This window comes from Pongo abelii, chromosome X, assembly GCF_028885655.2.
Source record: "Pongo abelii isolate AG06213 chromosome X, NHGRI_mPonAbe1-v2.0_pri, whole genome shotgun sequence".
NCBI classification, from domain to species: domain Eukaryota; kingdom Metazoa; phylum Chordata; class Mammalia; order Primates; family Hominidae; genus Pongo; species Pongo abelii.
Window position 1 is genome coordinate 106,704,685 of NC_072008.2, and position 24,183 is coordinate 106,728,867.

The following is a 24,183-nucleotide window of genomic DNA, read 5'->3' on the forward strand; positions in this document are numbered from 1 at the left end:
CTATATCACCTTCACCATGAGCAGCATAGCCACCATTTATTGAGTGCATTCTGGATGCCAGGCACAGTGCTAAGTTCTTTTTTTTTTTTTTTTTTGAGACAGAGTCTCGCTGTCTCCCAGGCTAGAGTGCAGTGGCACGATCTCGGCTCACTGCAAGCTCCGCCTCCTGGGTTCACGCCATTCTCCTGCCTCAGCCTCCCGAGTAGCTGGGACTACAGGCGCCCGCCACCACGCCCAGCTAATTTTTTGTATTTTTAGTAGAGACGGGGTTTCACCGTGTTAGCCAGGATGGTCTCGATCTCCTGACCTCGTGATCCACCCGCCTCGGCCTCCCAAAGTGCTGGGATTACAGGCATGAGCCACCACACCTGGCCCACAGTGCTAAGTTTTTTATTTCCATTATCTTATTCACAACAACCCTTGGGGGTAAGAACTATACCTGACTGCATTTCACAGATGAGGAAACTAAGGGGCAGAAAAGTCAAACTTGCCCAAGGTCCCACAGCCTACAAAAAGCAGAGCAGGATGTTCTCTCATATGTGGGAGCTTAAAAAAAAAGTGGATCTCATGAAGATGGAGAATAGACTGACAGTTTCCAAAGGACAGGAAAGTGCGGGGTGGTGGGGGTTGGGCGGGAGATGAAGAGAGGCTGATTGATGGATACATATATACAGTTTGACAGATTGGTAGGCTGACTACAATAATCTATTGTATACTTCAAAATAGCTTGAAGAGAATAACTCAAATGTTCTAGCATAAAGACAAATATTAAAGGTGATGGATATCCCAATTACACTGATTTGATCTTCATAAATTATACGACGTATTAAATTATCATACGTACCCACAAAATGTGTACATATATATCAATTTAGAAATTAAATTGAATTTTAAAATTTGGGGGTGAGGAAAAAAAAAAGCAGAGCAGGGAATTCAATCCCGATCTTTCTGACTCTAGAGCTACTTAAAGCCAGAAAGAAAGAGAAAGCTTTATCTAAGAAAAAATGCTGGCCGGGTGCAGTGGCTCATGCCTAGCACCTTGGGAGGCCGAGGTGGGTGGATCACTTGAGGTCAGGAGTTCCAGACTAGCCTGGCCAATATGGTGAAACCCCATCTCTACTAAAAATACAAAAATTAGCCGGGCATGGTGGCACGAGCCTGTAACACCAGCTACTCGGGAGGCTGGGGCTGGAGAATCGCTTGAACCCCAGAGGTGGAGGTTGCAGTGAGCCAAGATTGCACCACTGCACTCCAGCCTGGGCAACAGAGTAAGATTCTGTCTCAAAAAAAAAAAAATGCTGAAGTATATCCATGCCCATGTCAGGAGAATTATTTTAATATCAATAAGCACATCAATAGTGGTAGCACACATTGTTGATTCAGCACTTCCATCTTGCCAGGTGCTGGGCTAAGTGCTTTATATATATAATTACCTTTCATCTTCAAAAGCCTCTGAAGTTGATTCTACCACCACCATCTTACAGAGGCAGAAGATGATGTTCACAGAGGTTAAATAATGTTTCCCTGGGGACCCTGGGACAGGAGGTGGCAGAAATGGTTTTCAAACTAAGGTCCTACTCCATAACCCTTGCTCTACCCTATACCATCCCACCAAGCAGTACAAATGAACTAACTCATAACTGCTTCTGAGGGATAGAAACTTTGTACAGAAAGATCCCTCTTACAACCCCATCTGGAAGGTGACACTGTAGATGGCTGCATCATTTGCTCTTATCTTCAAGGAAACCATCCCAAGCACCTTATAGGTCTTTGATAGGATTCTGACTGAGGCAAAGCTTAGAATTATGAAGCTGAAAGGAACCTTACAGAGCCTCCGGTCCAACCCCTGTTGTTATAAAAACGAGGAACTTGAGGTACAGAGAGGTTAAGTGGCTTGCCCAAGATGGTACAGCTGATGGCTGGCAGAGCTGCTCCTAAAAATCCAGATCTCATGTGCCCAAGCCAGTGCTCTACTCTGTTCAAAAATACTGTATCCTCCCTGGGTCTTCTTTGGCCTCTCAGCCCATCTACCTTCCTCCAATTTGCCTGATAAATATCGCTGGAGAATTCTGCTGACAATCATTCTCACCTGGGGGTGCAACAAATATCTCTCCTGAATAAGAGTTTTATGAGGCAGGAGACTACGAATCAACAAACCGTAAGAAAATTGGATCATGCACATTTCTCTTTAATAACGTGTGTTTATGAGGCAGGCATACTTTCTCAGCCAATAGAGAAGGGTAAGTGGATGGGAAAAAGGGATGGGATTGTACCCTATGAAGGTGAGCTGGGTGAAGAATCTAAGTTGAATAACAACTAACAAAACTGAATTTCAGTATATTGGCATACTTCCTTTTGTGCAATGTAGGTGTTCCTGGGTGTCAACCAAATTTTCCTACATAGAATCTATCGATCACAAAAAGTTATTTAGATACCCTCCTCCCAATACAATCAGTGTACCCTTAGTCATGTAAAGAAAAAAAAAATCTCTTTTTGAGTGAATCTTAATTGTGTTGCTACGGGCTGTTAATATACTTTCCAAACCTCTTACCAAGCTGGGTGACCAGGCAATTTCCCCCAGTGAAGGCAGGAATTAACAGTGCCTACCTCAAAGGCCTGCTGTAAAGTTTAAAAGGGATGATACACACAAAAATGTTTACAATAGTGCCTGGCACATCCTAAGTAGGATATTAAATGTTAGCTACTATTATGTTGATTTAGGGAAGGAGCTCGGTGAGATCATTAGAAAGCTATAGTCCACCTTCTGGGATAGGTATCCACTTTTCTGTAGAAAGCAACCCAAAGAGAGATGTCTTAGACTTTCAAGTACAAAGTGAATAGAGAATCTAGGGTAATTACAACCAATGCCTCCCATATTTTTCTCTTTGAGAATCCTAAATCTGCCAAAGAGGTTTTACAAATCTCTTTCTCAGTGGGGCAGCCCAGGGACCAAGAAATGGATAGTTTCTTGAGCCTGGAGGGCAAATTTTCTTAAAGGCAAGTGGTTGCCTTGGAGTTTCTTTTCTTTAGTTGTCAATGTCTTGGTCACTCTCCAGGATGTTTAGAATGTAGCTCCCGTCAGAGGCACTTGCAGCTTATGAATGACCCTGGCCTATCATTCACTCATATGGCTCTGGGTATGTTTCTATCTTATCTTTCAGGGACAGACCTGGGCTTTCTGACTAGAGAATTCACTATGAATAGGTAGAGAGGTCCTTCTGCTCTGAATGGTTTTCAACTCCTGCACTCCAGTCCTCACTTGTCATTCATGTGTTATGTCTACCTGCCAGTAGCACTCTGTCGGCAGGGTTGTTAAGCAACCTATGACCTCTGTAGGAAAATGAGTCATATAGTTAGCACGCAGCAAAGGTTAAGAAAGAACAGTGATAATTCAGGGTTGGAGCATGGAAACCAGTGGTAGCTAAACTAGTTATAAATCCCCCAGAGATTCAAGTGTTGGGTGTTTGGGCCATACCAGTTGTGTTTTTATTTTTGTTTTAGTGGCAGGGTCTTGCTCTGTCACCCAGATTGTAGCGTAGTGCCACAATCATAGCTCGCTGCAACCTCGAACTCCTGGGCTTAAGCAATCCTCCCACCTTGGCATCCCAAAGTGCTGAGACTACAGGTGTGAGCCACTATGCCCAGCCCCAGTTGTGTTGTGAATATTGCTCTTTCCTCTCAATAACGTCTTCAAATCACTCATTTTCAAGGCAGTTGCTACTGGCAAGATGTAATAAGTGCACTCAACACAACATCACTCTTCTCAGGAGAATCCTGCCAACTAGTATTCTTAACCATAAGATGGCTATGACTGACTTAAGGGTCAAGCCTGGACTCACTGCTTTGTTACTCAACCCTGTAAACCCTTTATTGGAAGACCAAAACTTAAATTTCTGAAATGAAGGAGTATAGATAATGAGAACTGTCACCCAACTTTCCAAGACTGAAACCATCCCCTCATCCCGCTGTATTTTTATAGCTGCAACTAAAAGAACTATAGCCATGGCACCCCTGATCTGTACCTTATTCCTTTAGCTGTAATAAAACGTTCTCCCACTCCCCTTGCCTTTTTTCTCATGTCAAGCTCTGGAGGAAACAATTGTTATCCCACGCAGGAGAAGGTGGCAGATGCTTTCTGCTATTGGCACATAGATAATATCAGCTCAGGGGGAATGTACTTCCCCCCCTGTGCCCAGTAAGTGCCAGGCTCTGGTCCAGGGAGCCTGAGGTGGCTCTACTGTTGGGTGGTGGGAGAGCAATGTTAACAAAGAACTCAGGCTGTGCTGTGCACTGATGACTCAGGAATCCCACGCGATCCCACGCTCATGCTAGTCGCCACATCCAGGAACTAAAATAGACCTCTGGTGCTATGAGACAGCAGGCCTTTAGATCTGCTCAGAAAAATAAGCGCAGTCCTAACAACTGGCTTGCTATTCAATACAATGGAATGTTACACAGCCATTAAAGATGGCAATTATGTGCACTGTGTGGGTGGAAACCAGAATGCGAAATAATGTTAAGTGAAAACAGCAGAATAGGAAAGAGCAGATATACATGCTGATCCTAACTATGTAAAGCATACATATAAGAGCACTTCTCTAAAGAACTTAAAAGAATGAAGAGTTCCACAGTTATTTTACATTCCACACCCCCTACTCCAACACATTCTTAATATACATTTTTTCTTTTTTTTAGAAAATTGTCATGCTGATCACACTAGGTTACAAAGACACCTGTCTTTTAGTGGAGTTAACTCCACTGATAATGTGGTTCAGGGACTAAAGGAGAACTGAATACTAAGGGGGCTGGTGCCCCGTCATTTGGAGCAACGTGGATGGAACTAGAGGTCATTATGTTAAATGAAATAAGCCAGGCACACAAAGACAAATATCGTATGTTCTCACTCATATTTGGGTGCTAACAAAGTTATCTCATGGAGGTAGAGAATAGAATGATAGATACCAGAGGCTGGGAAGGGTGGAGGGGGGAGCGGAGAAAGAGATGTCGGTTAATGAATACAAACATACAGTTATAATAGAAGGAATAAGTTCTAATGTCCAATAGCACATTAGGGTGACTATAGTTAACAATAATTTATTGTATATTTCAAAACAGCTAGAAGAGTTTAAACATTCCTAACAAAGAAAAAATGTTTGAGGCAACAAATATCTCAATTACCCTGATCTGATCATTACACATTGTATGCATATATCGAAACATCACATGTATCCGAAAAAATATGTGCAACTATTATGTATCAACAAAAATGGCCTGGATCGTTCCTCTTCCTCCCCTCGCCCCTTTATGTTCAGGGAACTTGCTCAAACACAATTACCATTTCAGGTTTGGCACTACAGTGGAGTTCCTTCCTAACTCCAAGCCGACCAAATAAGTCTAAGATGGGAGATTAAGAAAATTTACATTTCCAGCCTGGGCAACATAGCAAGACCTCATCTCTACTAACAATCAAAAATTAGCCAGGCATGTTGGCACGTGCCTGTAGTCCCAGCTACTCAGGAGGCTGAAACAAAAGGGTCACTTGAGCCCAAGAGACTGAGGCTGCAGTGAGCTATAATCACAGCACTGTACCCAGCCTGGGCAACAGAGTGAGACGCTACTCAAAAAACAAAAAAACAAAAAATAACTTATATTGAACCTCTTTTAGTTGGGCCACTGTGTTTTGAACTAGCCTTGCTTATATGGAAAGAAAGGAACTAGATTTTTTTTTTTGATAGGCTTCTAGAAGTTCCATATTTGTGAAACAATTGTTACACACTACCCCTCTTGTCACCTTGTCAGGGGTTGTACTTACAGTCAGTCAAACATCTAGCACATATCTGGGTATCTGAGTGAGTAAAATTCTCTCCCTCGAGATGTGGCCTTAACACCTTTCCAGATCTGGTTTTTCTAAAATTAGCTTTCAATCAGTATATTTAGTTTTCCGAAGACTATAGTTAGTTTCTTTTAACTTTGCATTTTGAAATAATTTTACATTTACTCAAGAGTTGTAACTATAGTTCAGAAAGTTCATGTATACCCTTAACCTAGCTTCCCCTAACGGTAGCATCTCATCTTCTGGTACACTGATCAAAACTATCACATTAACATTAACATTAGCATCATACTAGTTACTAGACAATAGACTTTATTTAGACTTTGGTTTTTTCACTAATGTCCTTTTTGTTGTTGTTGTTCAAGATTTAATTCAGGATCCCATACAACATTTATAGATTGGTTAGTTTACAAAAAAAAATCCTACAAACAGGTTTCCTCTTAAGGAGTTGAAAGGGCAAGCTAGTAGGTGTTCTAAGCAAGTTATGATCCTGAGCCACTCTACCCAGAAGGGAACTCCATCACTTCTGTGCCAAAGCCCTTAATCCATGACGCCTCATCACAGTTATTTTCAGAAAACATGTCTTACATTAGCACTTCTCGCAGTAGTACAAAATGATTTGACAAGTAGGTTATTTTTAGCAACCAACATTATGAAGGTGACAAAATGAGAGAAATAGCCTTCCTTGTCTGCTTTCTATGCTTCGTTTTTCTTCAAACCGTATATAAATTTTTACTAAAAGCTGTAATATTTGACTAAAACATAAATGCTGAGAAACACCCACACCAACAGGGAAGGGACTCTGCGATGTGTTTGGTTTGACTTGCCTAAAATTAATTATTGAAAACACAGAAAATTGGCCTGGTGCAGTGGCTCACGCCTGTAATCCCAGCACTTTGGGAAGCTGAAGTGGGCGGATCACTTGAGGTCAGGCGTTTGAGACCAGCCTGGCCAACATGGTGAAATCCCATCCCATCTCTATTAAAAATACAAAAATTATCCGGGCGTGGTGGTACACGCCTGTAATCCCAGCTACTCAGGAGACTGAGGCAGGAGAATCACTTGAACCCGGAAGGCGGAGGTTGCAGTGAGCCAGGATCATGCCACTGCACTCCAGCCTGGGTGACAGAGTGAGACTCCATCTCAAAAAAAAAAAAAGAAAAGAAAACTTACAGGAAACAAATTATTTTTGCCAGTTAATCTCAATAATGGGAAGGGAAAGCAGGCCATGACATCCATTTATTTGTCAACAAATAATCAGATGATTAAGAATGACACCTATTACAAAATTAGCCAGGCGTGGTGGCGCATGCCTGTAATCCCAGCTACTCGGGAGGCTAAGGCAGGAGAATCACCTGAACCCAGGAGGTGGAAGTTGCAGTGAGCCAAGATGGTGCCACCACACTCCAGCCTGGGCGACAGAGCGAGATTCTGTCGCAAAAAAAAAAAAAAAAAAAAAAAAAAGAATGACACCCATTTCATGCATGCTATGTGCCAAGCAATTTGCAAAGTGTTTTATGTATACATAGATTGTTTCACTAATTGGTCACAGCAATCTCCATGAAATAAGTGCTATTATTATCCTTATTTTACATGGAGATGGGTGATAAAAAGAGCATTGGAGAGGTCAAGTAACTTGTCCTAGATCACAGAGCATGTAAGTGATAGAGTCAGGATTTAGGCCAGGTCAGCCTGACTCCAAAACTGCTCTGCTTGGCCAGTATGCTATATCGCCTATCTAAGCACCTGCCATACTTCAGACACTGTGCTAGGTGTTACATATACAACAGTGACCAAGATATAGCTCTTGTCCTCTTAAACCTTACAGTCTAGTTGGAGGAGGCAGACTACTAAACAGCTTAGTATAGCCCTCTCTTCTCTGATATTCCTTGGCTTGGTTACATATAAAGGTAATCAGTAAAGGCAAATGGTAAATACCAATATCCTGAAATGTTTCAATTCCTTTTGTAGGTCCTCAGAGCAAAGGCCTCTCCCCTCCATGTATCATGAATGTCCCTAATAGTTACGAATGGACTAGATGATATTTACCTGTTCCTCCATTGTGTGGCTCTGGGCCACATGTGGGCACTGCCACCCTGCTTAGTCTCCTTTGAAGAGAGACAATGAGAAACATAATGTGGAAATACATGTATTAATGAAATAGAATCACCTGATGGAAAATTTTTAAGTGTAAGACATAATAGCTGTATTTCATTTCAATTGTCCTTTTGCACTAACATTAATTGGCAAGTACTAAGGGAGCTTCATGACTGCACTTTATGGGCATGCCATTTTGAAATATATTCCTTAGGAAAGTGACAACGATGCCCCTGTAAGCTATACATTTCCAATGTGACTTTGAAGATAAAGGGTTGGAAGACTTACATCTCAACAAATGACAATCATCTTCTCCCTTCCAGCCCAAAAACAATCAAAGAGCATTATCTAATATCATAATACTGTGCTTCTCAATGCTGGCTGCATATGGGAATCACCGGGGAAATTTTAATATTACCAACGCCTGTGTCCCACCTCCAGTGATTGTGATGACTCAGCTGGTCTGGGCATGGTGTGCACTTGGAAGTTGGGAAAGATCCCTGGGAGATTTTAATATACATACAAATTTGGGAACCACAGCCCTAATCAGAGGATCATAACCCCGACTGACTGCAAATTAGAATCACCTTGGGGATCTTTTAAAAACTCAGATGTTTGGGCCACACCCCAGACCAATTAAATCAGAATCTCTGGAGGATCAAATCCTAGAACTAGGAAGTTTTTTAAAAAGCTCCCTCAGGTGATTCCAATGATGTGCAGCCAAGGCTGGAAACCACCGTAGTAGGTGAAACTCCAAATCTGAAAAGGCAATGACAAAATTTGCACTCATTGGTTCAGCAACTCTCAGATGAGCCTAATGAGAAGAAGCCTGTTCTAGAAGAGGAGTGGGAAGCAGGCTGAGGATAACTGTCCTGCCTTAATATTAAAATGACTTCACTTTTCTCTCACATGTATGAGAGTTAATTTTTTTTCTTTTTTCTTTTTGAGACGAAGTTTCACTCTTGTTGCCCAGCCTGGAGTGCAATAGCGCAATCTTGGCTGACTGCAACCTCCACCTCCTGGGTTCAAGTGATTCTCCTGCCTGAGCCTCCTGAGTAGCTAGGATTACAGGTGCCCACCACCGTGCCCAACTAATTTTTTGTATTTTTAGTAGAGATGGGGTTTCACCATGTTGGCCAGGCTGGTCTGGAACTTCTGACCTCAGGTGATCCACCTGCCTTGGCCTCCCAAAGTGCTGGGATTATAGGCGCGAGCCACCGCACCCGGCCTGAGAGCTAATTTTATTAACTTAGGCTAGGAATTATAATCTTTCGCTAGAATTACTAGTAACTGATGATACCTTAGCCCTACTTTCTACCACACCCCCCAAAATAATGGCAGAAGGAATGAGAAAGGAAGTGCTTTAAAGAAATAAAAACCTTTGCAAAGGACTGCAAACCAGTGGTCAGAACACCTGGGTAAGTCTAGAAGAGTAGCAAGCAGAAAGACAAGCTATCTGGCCTATGTATTACCCAACTACTGCAGTTACGTTTTATCTGCAACCTGGTGTGCACTTTTACTCATCACACCAAACACCGGGCTTAGAGACCAAAAATCCAAAGTGATTCTCATCCTTGGCTACACACGAGTCATCTGGAGAGCTTTTAAAATAATGATGCTAGGGCTACACCCAAAATGAATTAAATCAGAATGTGAAGTGATGACACTCAGGAACTTGTTTTTGACGGTCTCCAGGTGATGTGCAACCAAGGCTGAGAATAGTTGCTCTGAACCAGTGGTTCCTAAATTTGAATGCACACCAGAATCACCTGAAAGACATGCTAAATTAGATTGCCCTAGTCCCAGTGATTCTGATTCAGTTGAGGGAGAGCCCAAATGTGTGCATTTCTAACAAGTTTCCAGGTGATGCCAAAGCTGCTGGTCCAGGGATCACACTTTGACAGGTAAAACTCGACTACTGGTTCACAACCTTGACTGCATACTAGAATCACCTGGCAGGGTGGACAGTAATTTTAAAAAGACTGATGACTAAGACCCTCCCCAAACCAATTAAATTGGAATGTCTGGGGCCCAGGCATCAATATTTTTTATATATTTTTTGAGACTGGGCTGCACGCTGTTACCTAGGCTGGAGTGCAGTGGTACAATCATGGCTCACTGGAGCCTCGACCTCCCAGGCCCAAGTAATCCTCCCACCTCAGCCTCCTGAGCAGCTGGGACTACAGGCACACACCACCATGCCCGGAAAATTTTTGTGTGTGTGTGGAGATGGAGGTCTCACTATGTTGCCCAGGCTGGTCTCAAACTCCTGGATGCAAACAGTCCTCCCACCCCAGCCTTCCAATGTGCTGGGATTACAGGCGTGAGTCACTGCACCCAGCCCGGATCTTGGTTTCTAAACACCATTCTACACTGAAAGGAACCAGGGCTCATTGGAAATGGCTGGTTCCAGGACTGGGGCAAGGAAAATGTAAAGTGACCCTGGGAATCTTGTGCCAGAATCTAAGGAAGTGCTCAAATACTAATGGAGGCATGTTAAGTAACATGAGAGCCAGCTGAAGGGACTCTCACTGGCCAAACTGTAGAAAATTTGAGCATCAAAAGGAAAATACTTGAACTGAACTTAAAACACAGAATTCAAATAAGAAAATCACTGAATCAAGTGATATTCAAAAAAAAAAAAAAAAGTGGGGGGAAACAACTTTGCCACTACTGTGCCAGACCACTGTCAACTCCAATTTGGACAGAACCAGATTCAAGAGGCCGAAGAACAGATCCAGAGACGGCAAACAAGACATGGTGTTTTTTTGTTTGCTTTTTTGTTTTAACTGGGGGCTTACATTCAGGGGAGAGTCCAGTGGTGATGGGCTGGACGGAACTGCAACCACTTGCAAAAGCATGGGGTTTATATAGCATTTTCACCTAACACCCTCCTCCTAACAACCTGCAGCTGGCAACCTTCATTTAAACCAAAACAAAGGACCTCAATTCCCTGTATGGCCTGCATTTCACCGGACAGGCCAGGAGCTCAGATGTTCCCCATAGATCAGAAATGGATCTCTGGGTTCCCGAGCTGGAAACTCCCTATCGCATTCAGGTGCATCTGCCATACAGGGCCATTCTCAGGCTATTGCTATCTTCAGTTATTGCTATCAGGTGCATTTACCATACAGTCACCATAGTAATTATTAGGAAGCAATTATTATACTAACTTCTTGCTCTAAAAATTGGTATTGAAAGGGAAAGACTTAGGTCTTTACCTGGCTTTTTTGGAGGAACTCTAGTTCATACCCTCCAGATAGGGAAAAGCTCATTTTTATAAAAGAGTGACAGCTGGCTGGGTACAGTGGCTCACGCCTGTAATCCCAGCACTTTGGGAGGCCGAGGTGGGTGGATAACCTGTGGTCAGGAGTTCGAAACCAGCCTGGCCAACATGGTGAAATCTCATCTCCACTAAAAATACAAAATTAGCTGGGCCTGGTGGCAGGTGCATGTAATCTCAGCTACTTGGGAGGCTGAGGCAGGAGAACTGCTTGAACCCGAGAGGCAGAAGTTGCAGTAAGCCGAGATCGCGCCATTGCACTCCAGCCCGGGAAACAAGAGCAAAACTCCGTCTCAAAAAAAAAAAAAAAGTGACAGCTAATAAACACAGACCGATTGACAGAATTAGGAAATCATGGCTTTTCAATCCCCAATTAAATTATTAATTTACCATCAGTGGGTATACGAAAATAAACAAAAAAGTTAGAAAGTAATTATTTGTTGTTGAGACAGGGTCTTGCTCTGCCACCCAGGCTGGAGTTCAGTGACACGATCTGGTCATGGCTTACTGCAGCCTCTACCGCTCAGGCTCAAGCTAATCTCCTACCTCAGACCCCCAAGTAGTTGAAAATACAAGTGCGTGCCACCATGCCAAGCTTTTTTTTTTTTTGGTAGAGACATGGTCTCACCATATTCCCCGGGCTGTTCTCAAACTCCTGTACTCAAGAAATCCTTCCGCTTCAGTCTCCCAAAGTGCTGGGATTACAGGTGTGAGCCACCGCATCTGACCAAAATAAATTAAAAAATTAAAAAATATTAAATGACTGAGTCAGGAAACAGTAATCAACGGATGCTAAAATCTTTAGGGAAGAGGTTGTTGGGAAACAGGATAGTCACATGGCATTAGAGTGACATCCAATAGCTTTTTTTTTTTTTTTTCTGAGATGGAGTTTCGCTCTTGTTGCCCAGGCTGGAGTGCAATGGCACAATCTCAGCTCACTGCAACCGCCGCCTCCTGAGTTCAAGCGATTCTCCTGCCTCAGCCTCCCAAGTAGCTGGGATTACAGGTGTGTGCCACCATGCCCAGCTAATTTTTGTATTTTTAGTAGAGATGAGGTTTCACCACGTTGGTCCAGGCTGGTCTTGAACTCCTGACATCAGGTGATCCACCTGCCTCAGCCTCCCAGAGTGCTGGGATTACAGGCATGAGCCACTGCACCCAGCCAACATCCCACAGATTTCTTATTAATTACAAAGAGGAAAATTACATAGAGAGTTCTGAGGGCCATCAACCTAAACATCACCTTTACTACAAGTGAGCAACTGAAATAATGTACCTCCTAATGGGATGCAACATGAAGTACATACCATCACTTTAAGTTTCTGGCGTTTTTTTGTTTTGTTTTGTTTTGTTTTTTGAGACAGGATCTTGCTGTGTCACCCAGGCTGGAGTGCAGTGGCACCATCACGGCTCACTGCAGCCTCAACCTCCTGGGCTCAAGCAATCCTCCCACCTCAGCCTCCTAAGTACCTGGGACTACAGACATGCACCACCACATCCAGCTAATTGTTAAATTTTGGATTTTTTTGAGACAAGGTCTTGCTCTGTCATGCAGGCTGAAATACAGTGGTAAAACCATGGCTCACTGCAGCCTCCACCTCCCAGGCTCAAGCAATCCTTCTGCCTCAGCCTCCAAAAGTATCTGGAACTACATGTGTGCACCACAGTGCCTGGATAATTTTTTTATTTTTTGTGGAGATAGGGTTTTGCCATATTGCCCAAGTTGGAGAAAAAGATTTTAAAACTTTCCTTCATGACACTGTTTTTGGGAAAACAACAACAACAACAAAAAACAAAAAACAAAAACAAAAAAAAACGTTTAAAACTGATATAAAACCCTATCACACAGAAAAAAAAAAACCATATTTTGGTTCTCAAGATTTGGTTCTCTATGTTACCCAGGCTGGGTCTGGTCTTGAACTCATGGGCTTAAGTAATCCTCCTGCCTCCACCTGAGCCACTGCCCACAGACCACTTAAGTATTCTTGTCAAAAATGTGTTTTGTTTTGTTTTTGTTTTTGTGGTTTTTTTTGAGATGGAGTTTCGCTCTTGTTGCCCAGGCTAGAGTGCAATGGCACAATCTCGGCTCAGTGCAATCTCCGCCTCCCGGGTTCAAGCAATTCTCCTGCCTCAGCCTCCCAAGTAGCTGGGATCATAGGCATGCGCCACCACGCCCAGCTAATTTTGTATTTTTAGTAGAGATGGGGTTTCTCCATGTTGGTCAGGCTGGTCTCAAACTCCTGATCTCAGGTGATCTGCCCGCCTCGGCCTCCCAAAGTGCTGGGATTACAGACGTGAGCAACCATGCCCGGCCATCAAAAATGTTTTAATGTGAGTCTAATCAAGCCACTAGACCTAACTTCAAGTTTATAAGAAATTTACGTCAAGAAAAAGTTAAACATGAACACACGTAAACAAAACATCCTGGTTTACCCAGGACTGAGGGGTTTCTCAGGATGTAAGACCAGTGTTCAAACTAGGAGAACCCTAGGCAAACCAGGACAGTTGGTCACCTTAAAATCAGACAAATCCATAATGTGGAACAGACCTGGTTTCTAAAAAGTCAGTGCCTTAGGTAAAAAGAAAAAGTGAGGAGATCATTCTAGATTAAGAGAGACTAAAGAGGCCATACATGGAGGCTCATGCCTGTAATCCCAGCACTCTGGGAGGCCGAGGTGGGTGCATCACTTGAGGTCAGGAGTTCAAGACCAGCCTAGCCGACATGGTGAAACCCCATCTCTACCAAAAATACAAAAATTAGCCAGGTGTGGTGGCACACACCTGTAATCCCAGCTACTCGGGAGGCTGAGGCAGGAGAATCACTTGAACTCAGGAGGTGGAGGTTGCAGTGAGCTGAGATCGTGTCACCGCACTCCAGCCTGGGCTGTGACAGAGCAAGACCATCTCCCAAAAAAAAGAGATACTAAAGAGACACAGACAAAACCACCAAATGTAACATGTGAATTGGCCATAAAAAACATTTTGGGGACAGTTGGGGAAATTGAATATAAAGCAGTGCTACCCTGCCAGTCCACAGATGTAAATGAACAATGTCGCTAAGTCAGTACACTGTGTAATTCAGCTGCCTTTTTTTTTGTTGTTTGTTTTTTTTTTGAAAGACTTTTTTGATAAAGAATGTGGTACTCTGGCACTCTGGGAGGCCGAGGCGGGCAGATCACTTGAGGTCAGTAGTTCAAGACCAGCCTGGCTAACATGGTGAGACCCCATCTCTACTAAAAATACAAAAAAAATTAGCCAGGCATGATGGCACATGCCTATAATCCCAGCTAAGTGGGAGGCTGAGGCACGAGAATTGCTTGAGCCCAGGAGGCAGAGGTTGCAGTGAGCCAAGATTGTGCCACTGCACTCCAGCCTGGGTGACAGAGCAAGACTTCCACTCAAAAAAAAAAAAGAAAGAGAGAAAAGAAAAAAAGAAAAAGAAAAAGAATGTGGGCCAGGTGCGGTGGCTCACACCTGTAATCCCAGCATTCTGGGAGGCCGAGGTGGGTGGATCACCTGAGGTCAGGAGTTCAAGACCAGCCTGGCCAACATGGTGAAACCCCGTCTCTACTAAAAATACAAAAATCAGCCGGGTGTGGTAGCACACACCTGTAATCTCAGCTTCTCAGGAGGCTGAGGCAGGAGAAACGACTTGAACCCAGGAGGCGGAGAGGCGGAGGTTGCAGTGAGCCGATATCGCGCTGCTGCACTCCAGCCTGGGTGACAGAGTGAGACTCCATGTCAAAAAAAAAAAAAAAGAAAAAGAAAAAGAATGTGGTACTATGATACACACTTTGGTATAAACTCCTTATCTCTTTGTGAAACATCAGGCAGTCTCCAGACCACACCTCAAGAAGCACTGAACTACATTACACGACATTAGTGAAGATTAGTGAGGTACTGCTAATTTTCTTAGTTGAACTCATAATATTATGGTTATGTAGAAAAATGTCCTTATGCTTAGAAGATAGATGTATAAGGTATACATGTATCTGTATACCTTATACAGATAGATGAGGTATCTAAAGATGAAGAGTTGGCCGGGCGCAGTGGCTCATGCCTGTAATCCCAGCACTTTGGGAGGCTAAGGTGGGAGGATTGCTTGAGCCCAGGAGTTTGAGACCAGCCTTAGCAAGATGGTGAGATCTTCTCACTACAAAAAAATTAAAAAATAGCCAGGCATGGTAGCAAACACGTGTAGTCCCACCTACTTGGGAGGCTGATATAGGAGGATCCCTTGAGCCCAGGAGTTCAAGGTGGCAGTGAGCCATGATGGCGCTACTGCACTACAGCCTGGGTAACAAAGCAAGACCCTGTCTTAAAAAAAAAATTATGACTCACTGAAGACTCAGATGATTTTTAGCATTTTTAAAGCAATAAAGTACATTTTAATTAAGGTACATACACTGGTTTTTTAGATGTAATGATACTGCACACTTAATAGACTATAGTATAAGCAATGTTTATATGCACTGGGAAACCATAAAATTCATGTTACTTGCTTTATTGAGATATTCACTTTGTTGTGGCAATCTGGAACCAAACCCGCAATATCTCTGAGGGCATAACTATAAACAAATAACAAAATTATGAGGAAGTTGATTTTCCATAGCCAATCCTGTATTTATTCATTAAATATTCCTTGAAGGAGGAATATTTAAGTTAAAAACAGAAAGGTAAATAGAGTTAAGCCAGAAGAGGTAGGGAAAAGAATATTCCAAGCTGAGGAAACAGAATGTAAATAGGACCAAAGGGGAAGAACTTTCTCCTTTTCAGGGAAAGGAATCCAATATATCTAGAGAAATGGAGTTCTTCAGATTATGAAGTGGCTTTTGAGCTTCATCAATAATGTTGGACTTTATTTTAAAAGCAATAGGAAGTTGGCTGGGTGCAGTGGCTCATGCCTGTAATCCCAGCACTTTGGGAGGCCAAGGTGAGTGGATCATTTGAGGTCAGCAGTTCGAGACCAGCCTGGTCAACAAGATGAAACCCTGCCTCTACTAAAAATACAAAAAAAAAAAAAAAAAAAAAGATCCAGGCATGATGGCACACGCCTGTTATCCCAGCTACTTGGGAGGCTGAGGCACGAGAATCGCTTGAACCCAGGAGGCAGAGGTTGCAGTGAGCTGAGATTGCACCACTGCACTCCAGCCTGGGTGACAGAGTGAGACCGTGTCCCAAAATTACTAACTAAATAAAATAAAATAAAAGCAACAGGAAGCCAATGACAGATTTTAAGTAATGGAGAAACATGAGATTTGCATTTTTTCTTAAGAGATAGGGTCTTGCTATATTGTCCAGGTTGGTCTTGAACTCCTGGGTTCAAGCAATCCTCCAGCCTCAGCCTCCCCACTAGCTGGTATTTCAGGTGTGTGCCATGGTGCTAGAATGAACTGGGGCAAGAGTGAATACAAGCAGCAACAGTTGTGAAGATGACTACTGCAGCAATAACCTGGAGAGAGATGATGGAAGCCTGCAGGGATGGCGACTTTGTGAAAAATTGGATGAGGCCAATAGTACAGGAGAAGGACTCAAAAATCATTCCCAGACTCTGGCTTGGGTGACTGAGTAAATTGTTATATTCATTAAGACTGAGAATAGAGGAGGAAGAACATGTTTAAGGGAAAGATGGAAAGCATTCAACATTAGATATATTGAGTTTGAAGAATCTAGAAGATATCCAAGAGGAAGTTACCTTATAGGTAGTTGGATACAGGAATGAAGAGGAACTCTGTTTTCTGGCTTAAGTGATTGATATAGATGGTATTGCCATTTGCTGATATAGGGAATAAATGGAAAAAAAATTGCTTTTTTGAAAATTTCAGTTATAAAAATAATATAACCCATCACATAAAATTTAAAAATAAGGAAATAAATTTATGCAACTACCATAAACCAACACTTTCGGAGGCTGAGGCAGGTGGATCACCTGAGGTCAAGAGTTCGAGACCAGTCTGGCCAACATGGTAAAACCCCGTCTCTACTAAAAATACAAAAATTAGCTGGGCGTGGTGGCAGGCACCTGTAATCCCAGCTACTCAGGAGGCTGAGGCAGGGGAATCGCCTGAACCGGGAGGCGGAGGTTGCAGTGAGCTGAGATCACGCCACTGTACTCCACCCTGGGTGACAGAGTGAGGCTCCATCTCAAAAAAAATAAAAATAAAATAAATCTTTCTGGCTGCTCCTCCTTGGGCTAGATAATTCTTATACATAGCAAGGGTTCAGCTGGAAGATTTCTTTGATACACAAACTAACCAATTCAGAGCTATATTCCCTCTATCTGGCATGGACACCCCAAGAGACAACATTCCAGTGTCCTAATCACCCCATGGCCAGGTACCAGACAACTAGGGAGCACCCCTATACCTTATTCAAAGTAGCCAATTCTAAACTGTTCACTCTGCCCTGCATTGCCTTTCCCAAGGAAACTCAAGTAACGGCAGTGGCCTAAACCTTCCCCTCTTCTGTCTTCTGCCTCGTGCCCACCCTGGTGTCTTTCCCATGTAGCTCTATGTGGCATAATATGTCTCCTGTCTCTAGGACCTGTGAGCATAATAGACTTTGTTTTCCTGAGCCTCTCCTGTGTCTCCTCTTGTGGCTATACCTGACCCACCATCTAAAAAAAGAATAGAAAACATTATATAGTAGCTTTAACAGCCATATTTTTCTAAGAAGGAGGCTTCTCTAGAATGTTTGATTGAGAAGAATTAAAAATACCAGTTAACCTGATATCACTTTGTGAATCAGACAACGCTTACTAAGTTACACATCCTTAGGCCTTTAGATTATCAAAACATAACCTAAATTGTTGGGCAAGTACCCAAGAACAACTCCAGAGTTGATGAAATCATGGACTAGAGAATGTTAAATACAGTCAGTTTTCAATATCCAGTTTATTATGTTATATTAGATTTTGGAGCTTTTTGCCTCCACACTACCCAGCACAATTATAGGTATTCAGTCTCTCTGAAAATCTCCTTTCCCTTAGGGTCTCTCCAATAACCAATTCTTCCTCCACGGGTGAGAGTTAATTGGTGCTATTGCTCCTAGGGATAACTACATTTTCTTTTCTTTTTTTTTTTTTTTTTTTTTTTGAGATGGTGTCTCGCTCTGTCACCCAGGCTGGCGCAATTTCAGCTCACTGCAACCTCCACCTCCCAGGTTCAAGCAATTATCCTGCCTCAGCCTCCCGAGTAGCTGGGATTACAGGTGCCCACCACCAGGGAAAACTACATTTTCAAGGGGCATTCGAGATGCCTTAAAACCAAGAAAACCCAAAAGAATTAATCTCATCTGATGATCACTCAGTAACCCTGTATTCACTTCATGGCTTACTCTGCTTTTAAAAAACCTCGACTGTTTCTGGTTTTAACCCTTAACTACCTCATGAATCCAGAAGTCTTAGAAATATCTAAAAATTGTAGCATCTCTGAGCAAATGCACAGGCTCCAGTCAATGTAAAATTATTACCAACTGCTTAAAAAAGGTCATTTGTCCACACCATAAGCAGAAACAGATGGAGGAGACAAGACTATAAACTAGAACCAAGGCTAACAGCTATAGGAAGAAACAGTCCAGATCCAGGAGTGGGGAGTGGTCAAACCCAAGCAAACGGGCATGATTGAAAGGGAATCTGAAAACTAAGGTTAAGTCGGCCTTGGCAGGGTGTGGTGGCTCACGCCTATAATCCCAGCACTTTGGGAGGCCGAGGCGGGTGGATCACTTGAGGTCAGGAGTTTGAGACCAGCCTGGCCAACATGGTGAAACCCTGTCTCTACTAAAAATACAAAAATTAGCCGGGCATGGTGGCACGCACCTTTAATCCTAGCTACTGGGGAAGCTGAGGCACGAGAATCACTTGAACCCGGGAGGCAGAGGTTGCAGTGAGCCGAGATCACGCCACGACACTCCAGCCTGGGCAAGAGTGAGACTCTATCTCAAAAAAACATCTGCCTCAGACCAGAGGCCTAATACATTCTTCCTATTCACAAACCAAAGGTTGGTTTCCACTGTAATGCTCCCAGGGTCTGCAATGTAGCAATATGCCAAACCTGAAAGTTTCTGAAACTTCAGCCTTAACAAATAGCCTGCAGTCTTCTAGGAGGCTGCTTATCGAGTAAAGAGGAGCACCAGCTCACAATGTGGGGTGTGAGGGAACAAATCCACAGGTACAACTTGCTGCAGGACAAAGGGCTCGCCTAAGAGCTTCTTAGCAGGGTCTGGAGGACAGCACAGCCTGTAGAAACAGAACATCGCATCAGTTCCCAGGAATAAAAGGAAGAACCCACAGGAATACAATTGCCTAAAATAGAGGCCCTTCCACTGTGTTCCCACAGGCCCCCTGTGTTTCTCTTATACAGCATTTATCTTATTTAATATAACTGTTTTTCTTCACCATCTTCCTTACTGAATTATAATCTTTTTAAGGGTAGAAATGAAGTAAACACTGCTTGGTATTCATCTCTGGGTTCCCAGTATGTGGCACAGAATAAGGGTTCAATACATATTTGGTAAATGGAGCTGAAGGGCCTGTATGTTTATAAGGCCTTAAGATACATAACCACCAAACTGTTCTAAAAAGGGTTGTACCAATTTACATCCCAACCAGCAAAGTAGAAGAGTATTTGTTTGCCTGGGTAATATTCAATACAGTCATGCATCACTTAACGATGGGGGTACATTCTGAAAATTGCATTGTTAGGCAATTTCTTCATTGTGTGAACATAATAGAGCATACTTACAAATATCTAGATGACAGAGCCTACTATACATCTAGGCTATATGCTATAGCCTATTTCTCCTCAGCTACAAATCTGTACAGCATGTTACTGTACTGAATACTGTAGACAACTGTAACACAGTGGTAAGTATTTATATATCTAAACATTAAAAAGTACTGTAAAAATATAGTAGAAAAACTGGTCAACCTGGACAGCATAGTGAGACACCATCTCTACAAAATTCTAATTTTAATTTTTAACTGATTTTAAAATTAGTTGGGTGTGGTAGTACATGCCTGTACTTCTAGCTACTCTGGGGGCTGAGGCCAGAGAATCACTTGAAACCAGGAGTTCAATACCAGCCTCGGCAGCATAGCGAGACTCTGTCGTTAACAAAAAATAAAAAATAAATAAAATAAGGTCCGGGCATGGTGGCTCATGCCTGAAATCCCAGCACTTTGGGAGGCTGAGGTGAGAGGATTGCTTGAGCTCAGGAGTTCGAGACCAGCCGGGGCCACATGACAAAACCCTGTCTCTACAAAAAACACAAAAACTAGCCGGGCATGGTGGCTCGCACCTGTAGTGCCAGCTACTCAGGAGGCTGAGGCAGGAGGATGTCTTGAGCCCAGGAGATAAAGGTTGCAGTGAGCTGAGATCACACCACTGTACTCTAGCCTGGGACAGGATCATCAATATCACTGTTTTGCACCTCCAAATCTTGTCCCACTAGAAGGTCTTCAGGGGCAATAACATACATGGAGCTGTCATCTCCTATGATAACAATGCCTTCTTCTGGAATACCTCCTGAAGGATCTGCCTGAGGCTGTTTTACAGTTAACTTTTAAAACCTAAGTAGAAGGAGTATCTGCTAAAATAATACAAGTATAGTATAGAAAGTATATAAACCAGTAACACAGTCGTTTTATTATCCAGTATTATGTACTATAAATAACTATATGTACTTAATTTTATAAGTGGTGATGCTGGTGTAAACAAACCTACTGACAGCACAATAAGTTTGTTTACACCAGCATGACCACAAACATGTAAGTAACCCATGTGCTGAAATGTTACAACAGCTATGATGTCACTAGGCCATAGGAATTTTTCAGCTCCATTATAATTTTTTTTTTTTTTTTTGAGATGGAGTCTCGCTCTGTCGCCCAGGCTGGAGTGCAGTGGCACAGTCTTGTCTCACTGCAACCTCCGCCTCCCGGATTCAAGCGATTTTCCTGCCTCAGTCTCCCAAATAGCTGGGATTACAGGCACACGCCACCACCACACCCGGCTAATTTTTCTATTTTAGTAGAGACGGGGTTTCATCACGTTGGCCAGGCTGGTCTCAAACTCCTGACCTCAAGTGATCCGCCCGCCTCAGCCTCCCGAAGTGCTGGGATTACAGGCGTGAGCCACTGCGCCCAGTCAGCTCCATTATAATCTTATGGCACCAACATCATATATTCAGTCCATTGTTGACTGAAATGTTATTACGTGACACAAGACTGTAGTTTAAATAGCATTATCCCATTATAATCAAATACATGACAAAAATATTCACTATCGCATCTACAATGGAACATTTTCTTATCCAATATAATAAGCAAAAGGAAAAAATGAGTATTAGAAGGAGAGGGACAGAATTATTTTTACATGGTGATCATATATATGGTCAGCTACCACAACAATGTGAGAATCAACGAAAAAATAATAAAACTAATAATAGAGTAAGGTAGCTGTATACCAGATTGGCAATAACTAATTAGAAAATGTCATGAAGACTGGGTGCGGTGGCTCACACCTGTAATCCTAATACTTTGGGAGGCCAAGGCAGGTGGATCACCTGAGGTCAGGAGTTCAAGACCAGCCTGGCCAACATGGTGAAACCCTGTCTGTACTAAAAAAACAAAAGTTGGCTGGGCGTGGTGGTGCATACCTGTAATACCAGCTACTCAGGAGGCTGAGGCAGGAGAATCACTTGAACCTGGGAGGTGGAGGCTGTAGTGAGCCAAGACCATGCCACTACACTCCAGCAAGATGAGACTCCATCTCAAAAAAAAAAAAAAAAAAAAAAGAAAAGAAAAAAAAAGAAAATGTCATGAAAAGATCCCATTCATAATAAAAAGCTCGCCAGGCACAGTGGCTCACGCCTGTAAGCCCAACACTTTGGGAGGCTGAAGTGGGAGGATAGTTTGAGCCCCAGAGTTTAAGACCAGCTGGAATAACATAGTAAGACCCTGACTCTACAAAATTTTAAAAATTAGCCTGGTGTGGTGACTCACGCCTATAGTCCCAGCTACTTAGGAGGCTGAGGTGGAAGGATGGCTTGAGCCCAGGAGGTCGAGGCTGCAGGGAACTGTGATTGCACCACTGTACTCCAGCCTGGGCAACAGAGCAAGACTCCATCCCCCCAAAAAAAGCATCATGTAGAATAGTGCTTATAGTATGCTTCTACTTGTCCGATAAAAAAGGAGAGCTAGTATGTACACACATACGTGTGCACACACATGCACTCATGCTTGTAGTGTCACAGAATATCTCTGGTAGTCCACACAAGAAACTGCTCAGAGTGGTGACATCTGAAAGACTAGGGGTCAGGAGTAAGAAACTCATTTTTACCCTATATTCTTTTGTATTATTTGAATTTTCTCTCTCTCTCTTTTTTTTACTGTTTTAGAGATGGGGTCTCACTCTATCACCAAGGCTGGAGTGCAGTGGCACAATCATAGCTCACTGCAGCCTTGAACTACTAGACTCAAGTGATCTTCTCAACTCACCCTCCTGAGTAGCTGGGATTACAAGCATAAGCCACTGTGTCTGGTTTATTTGAATTTTTTCTACCATATGCACATACTGACTTTTTTTTTAATTGAAATAGGATTTCCCTCTATTGCCCAGGCTGGAGTGAAGTTGAGTGATCACAGCTCACTGCATGCAGCCTTGACCCCCCCAGGCTCAAGCAATCCGCCTATCTCAGCCTCCCAAGTAGCTGGGACTATAGGCACGTTACCACGCCCAGGTAATTTTTGTATTTTTACTAGAGACAGGGTTTCACCATGTTGCCCAGGCTGTTCTCAAACTCCTGGGCTCAAGGAATCTGCCCGCCTCAGCCTCCCAAAGTGCTGGGATTACAGGTGTGAGCCACTGCGCCCAGCCAAATTCTATACTTTAAGTGGGTGAAGTACGCGGGGGCAGTGATACATGCCTATAGTCCCAGCTACTAGGAGGTTGACACGGGAGGACTGCTTGATCCTAAGGGTTCAAGGCCAGCCTGAGCAACACAGCAAAACCTCATCTCTTTAGAAAAAAAAAAGTTGAATTGTATGATATATGAGTTGTATCTCAATAAAGCTATTATTTTAAAAAAATACCTTAGCGATCTCTTATTATCAGAACATAGAGAACATCTGCATTTTTTATAGCAGTGTAGTGTTTCATTGAATGGATGTGGCATAGTTGATTTAACCAGTTCCCCACTAATGGACTTTCGGAGTATTTCAACTTTTCCTGTTAAATATTGCAATGAGTAACTTTGTAGATATGTCATTTTATGTGTGTGAGAGTATCTACAGGATAAAACCTCAGGAATGGAATTACCATGTGAAAGGGTATATATACATTTGTAATTTTAATCTATATTACTAAATTTCCCTCCATAGGGATAGTACCAACTTACATAGGGTTAGTACTCAATTTACACAGCTCATTTTTTAGAATTATTTTCCCATATTATTACCAATAGTGCATTATCAAGCTTTTGTACTTTTGCCAATCTGAGGTATAAAAAGAAGTACCTCAGGGTACTTCTAATTTGCATTTCTATCATTATGAGAGAGACAGCATCCTCTCATATTTTGTAAATACCTTTATAATACTGCCTTTTCATATCCTCGGTTCATTTTTCTATTGGCTGCTGGAATACAGTGGTGCAGTCTCAGCTTACCAATTTCTAGGAGTTTCTTAGATTAAGGAAAAAAGTCTTTGTGATGTGAACTGCAAATTATTTCCCAGTTTGTATGCTGTCTCCTGTCTTTGCTTACAGTGCTTTTCATCATGCATAAATTAATGATTTTTTTCAATAGTCTTATTGAGATAATTTGCATACCATGCCGGGCACAGTGGCTCACGCCTGTAATCCCAACACTATGGGAGGCCAAGGTGGGCAGATCATCTGAGGTCAGGAGTTTGAGACCAGCCTGGCCAACATGGTGAAACCCTGTCTCTACTAAAAACACAAAAATTAGCCAGGCGTG

At 42.7% G+C, this 24,183-nt stretch overlaps 1 protein-coding gene across 22 annotated transcripts in view; it reads right to left on the reverse strand.

The window, feature by feature from the left end:
- Positions 1-18,082: 18,082 nt before the first annotated feature.
- Positions 18,083-24,183, reverse strand: part of TRMT2B (tRNA methyltransferase 2 homolog B) — a 48,354-nt gene continuing 42,253 nt past the window's right edge. For 10 of the 22 annotated variants that reach the window (XR_010138917.1, XR_010138913.1, XR_010138921.1 and 7 more), the window contains 2 exons: positions 19,117-19,449; positions 18,083-18,361 (listed from right to left, as the gene is read on the reverse strand). Coding sequence is in view for 12 of the 22 variants with exons in the window: in XM_009235040.4 (XP_009233315.1) it covers positions 19,323-19,449 (127 nt within the window). In the remaining 10 variants the exon portion in view is untranslated. 22 annotated transcript variants of the gene reach the window in all.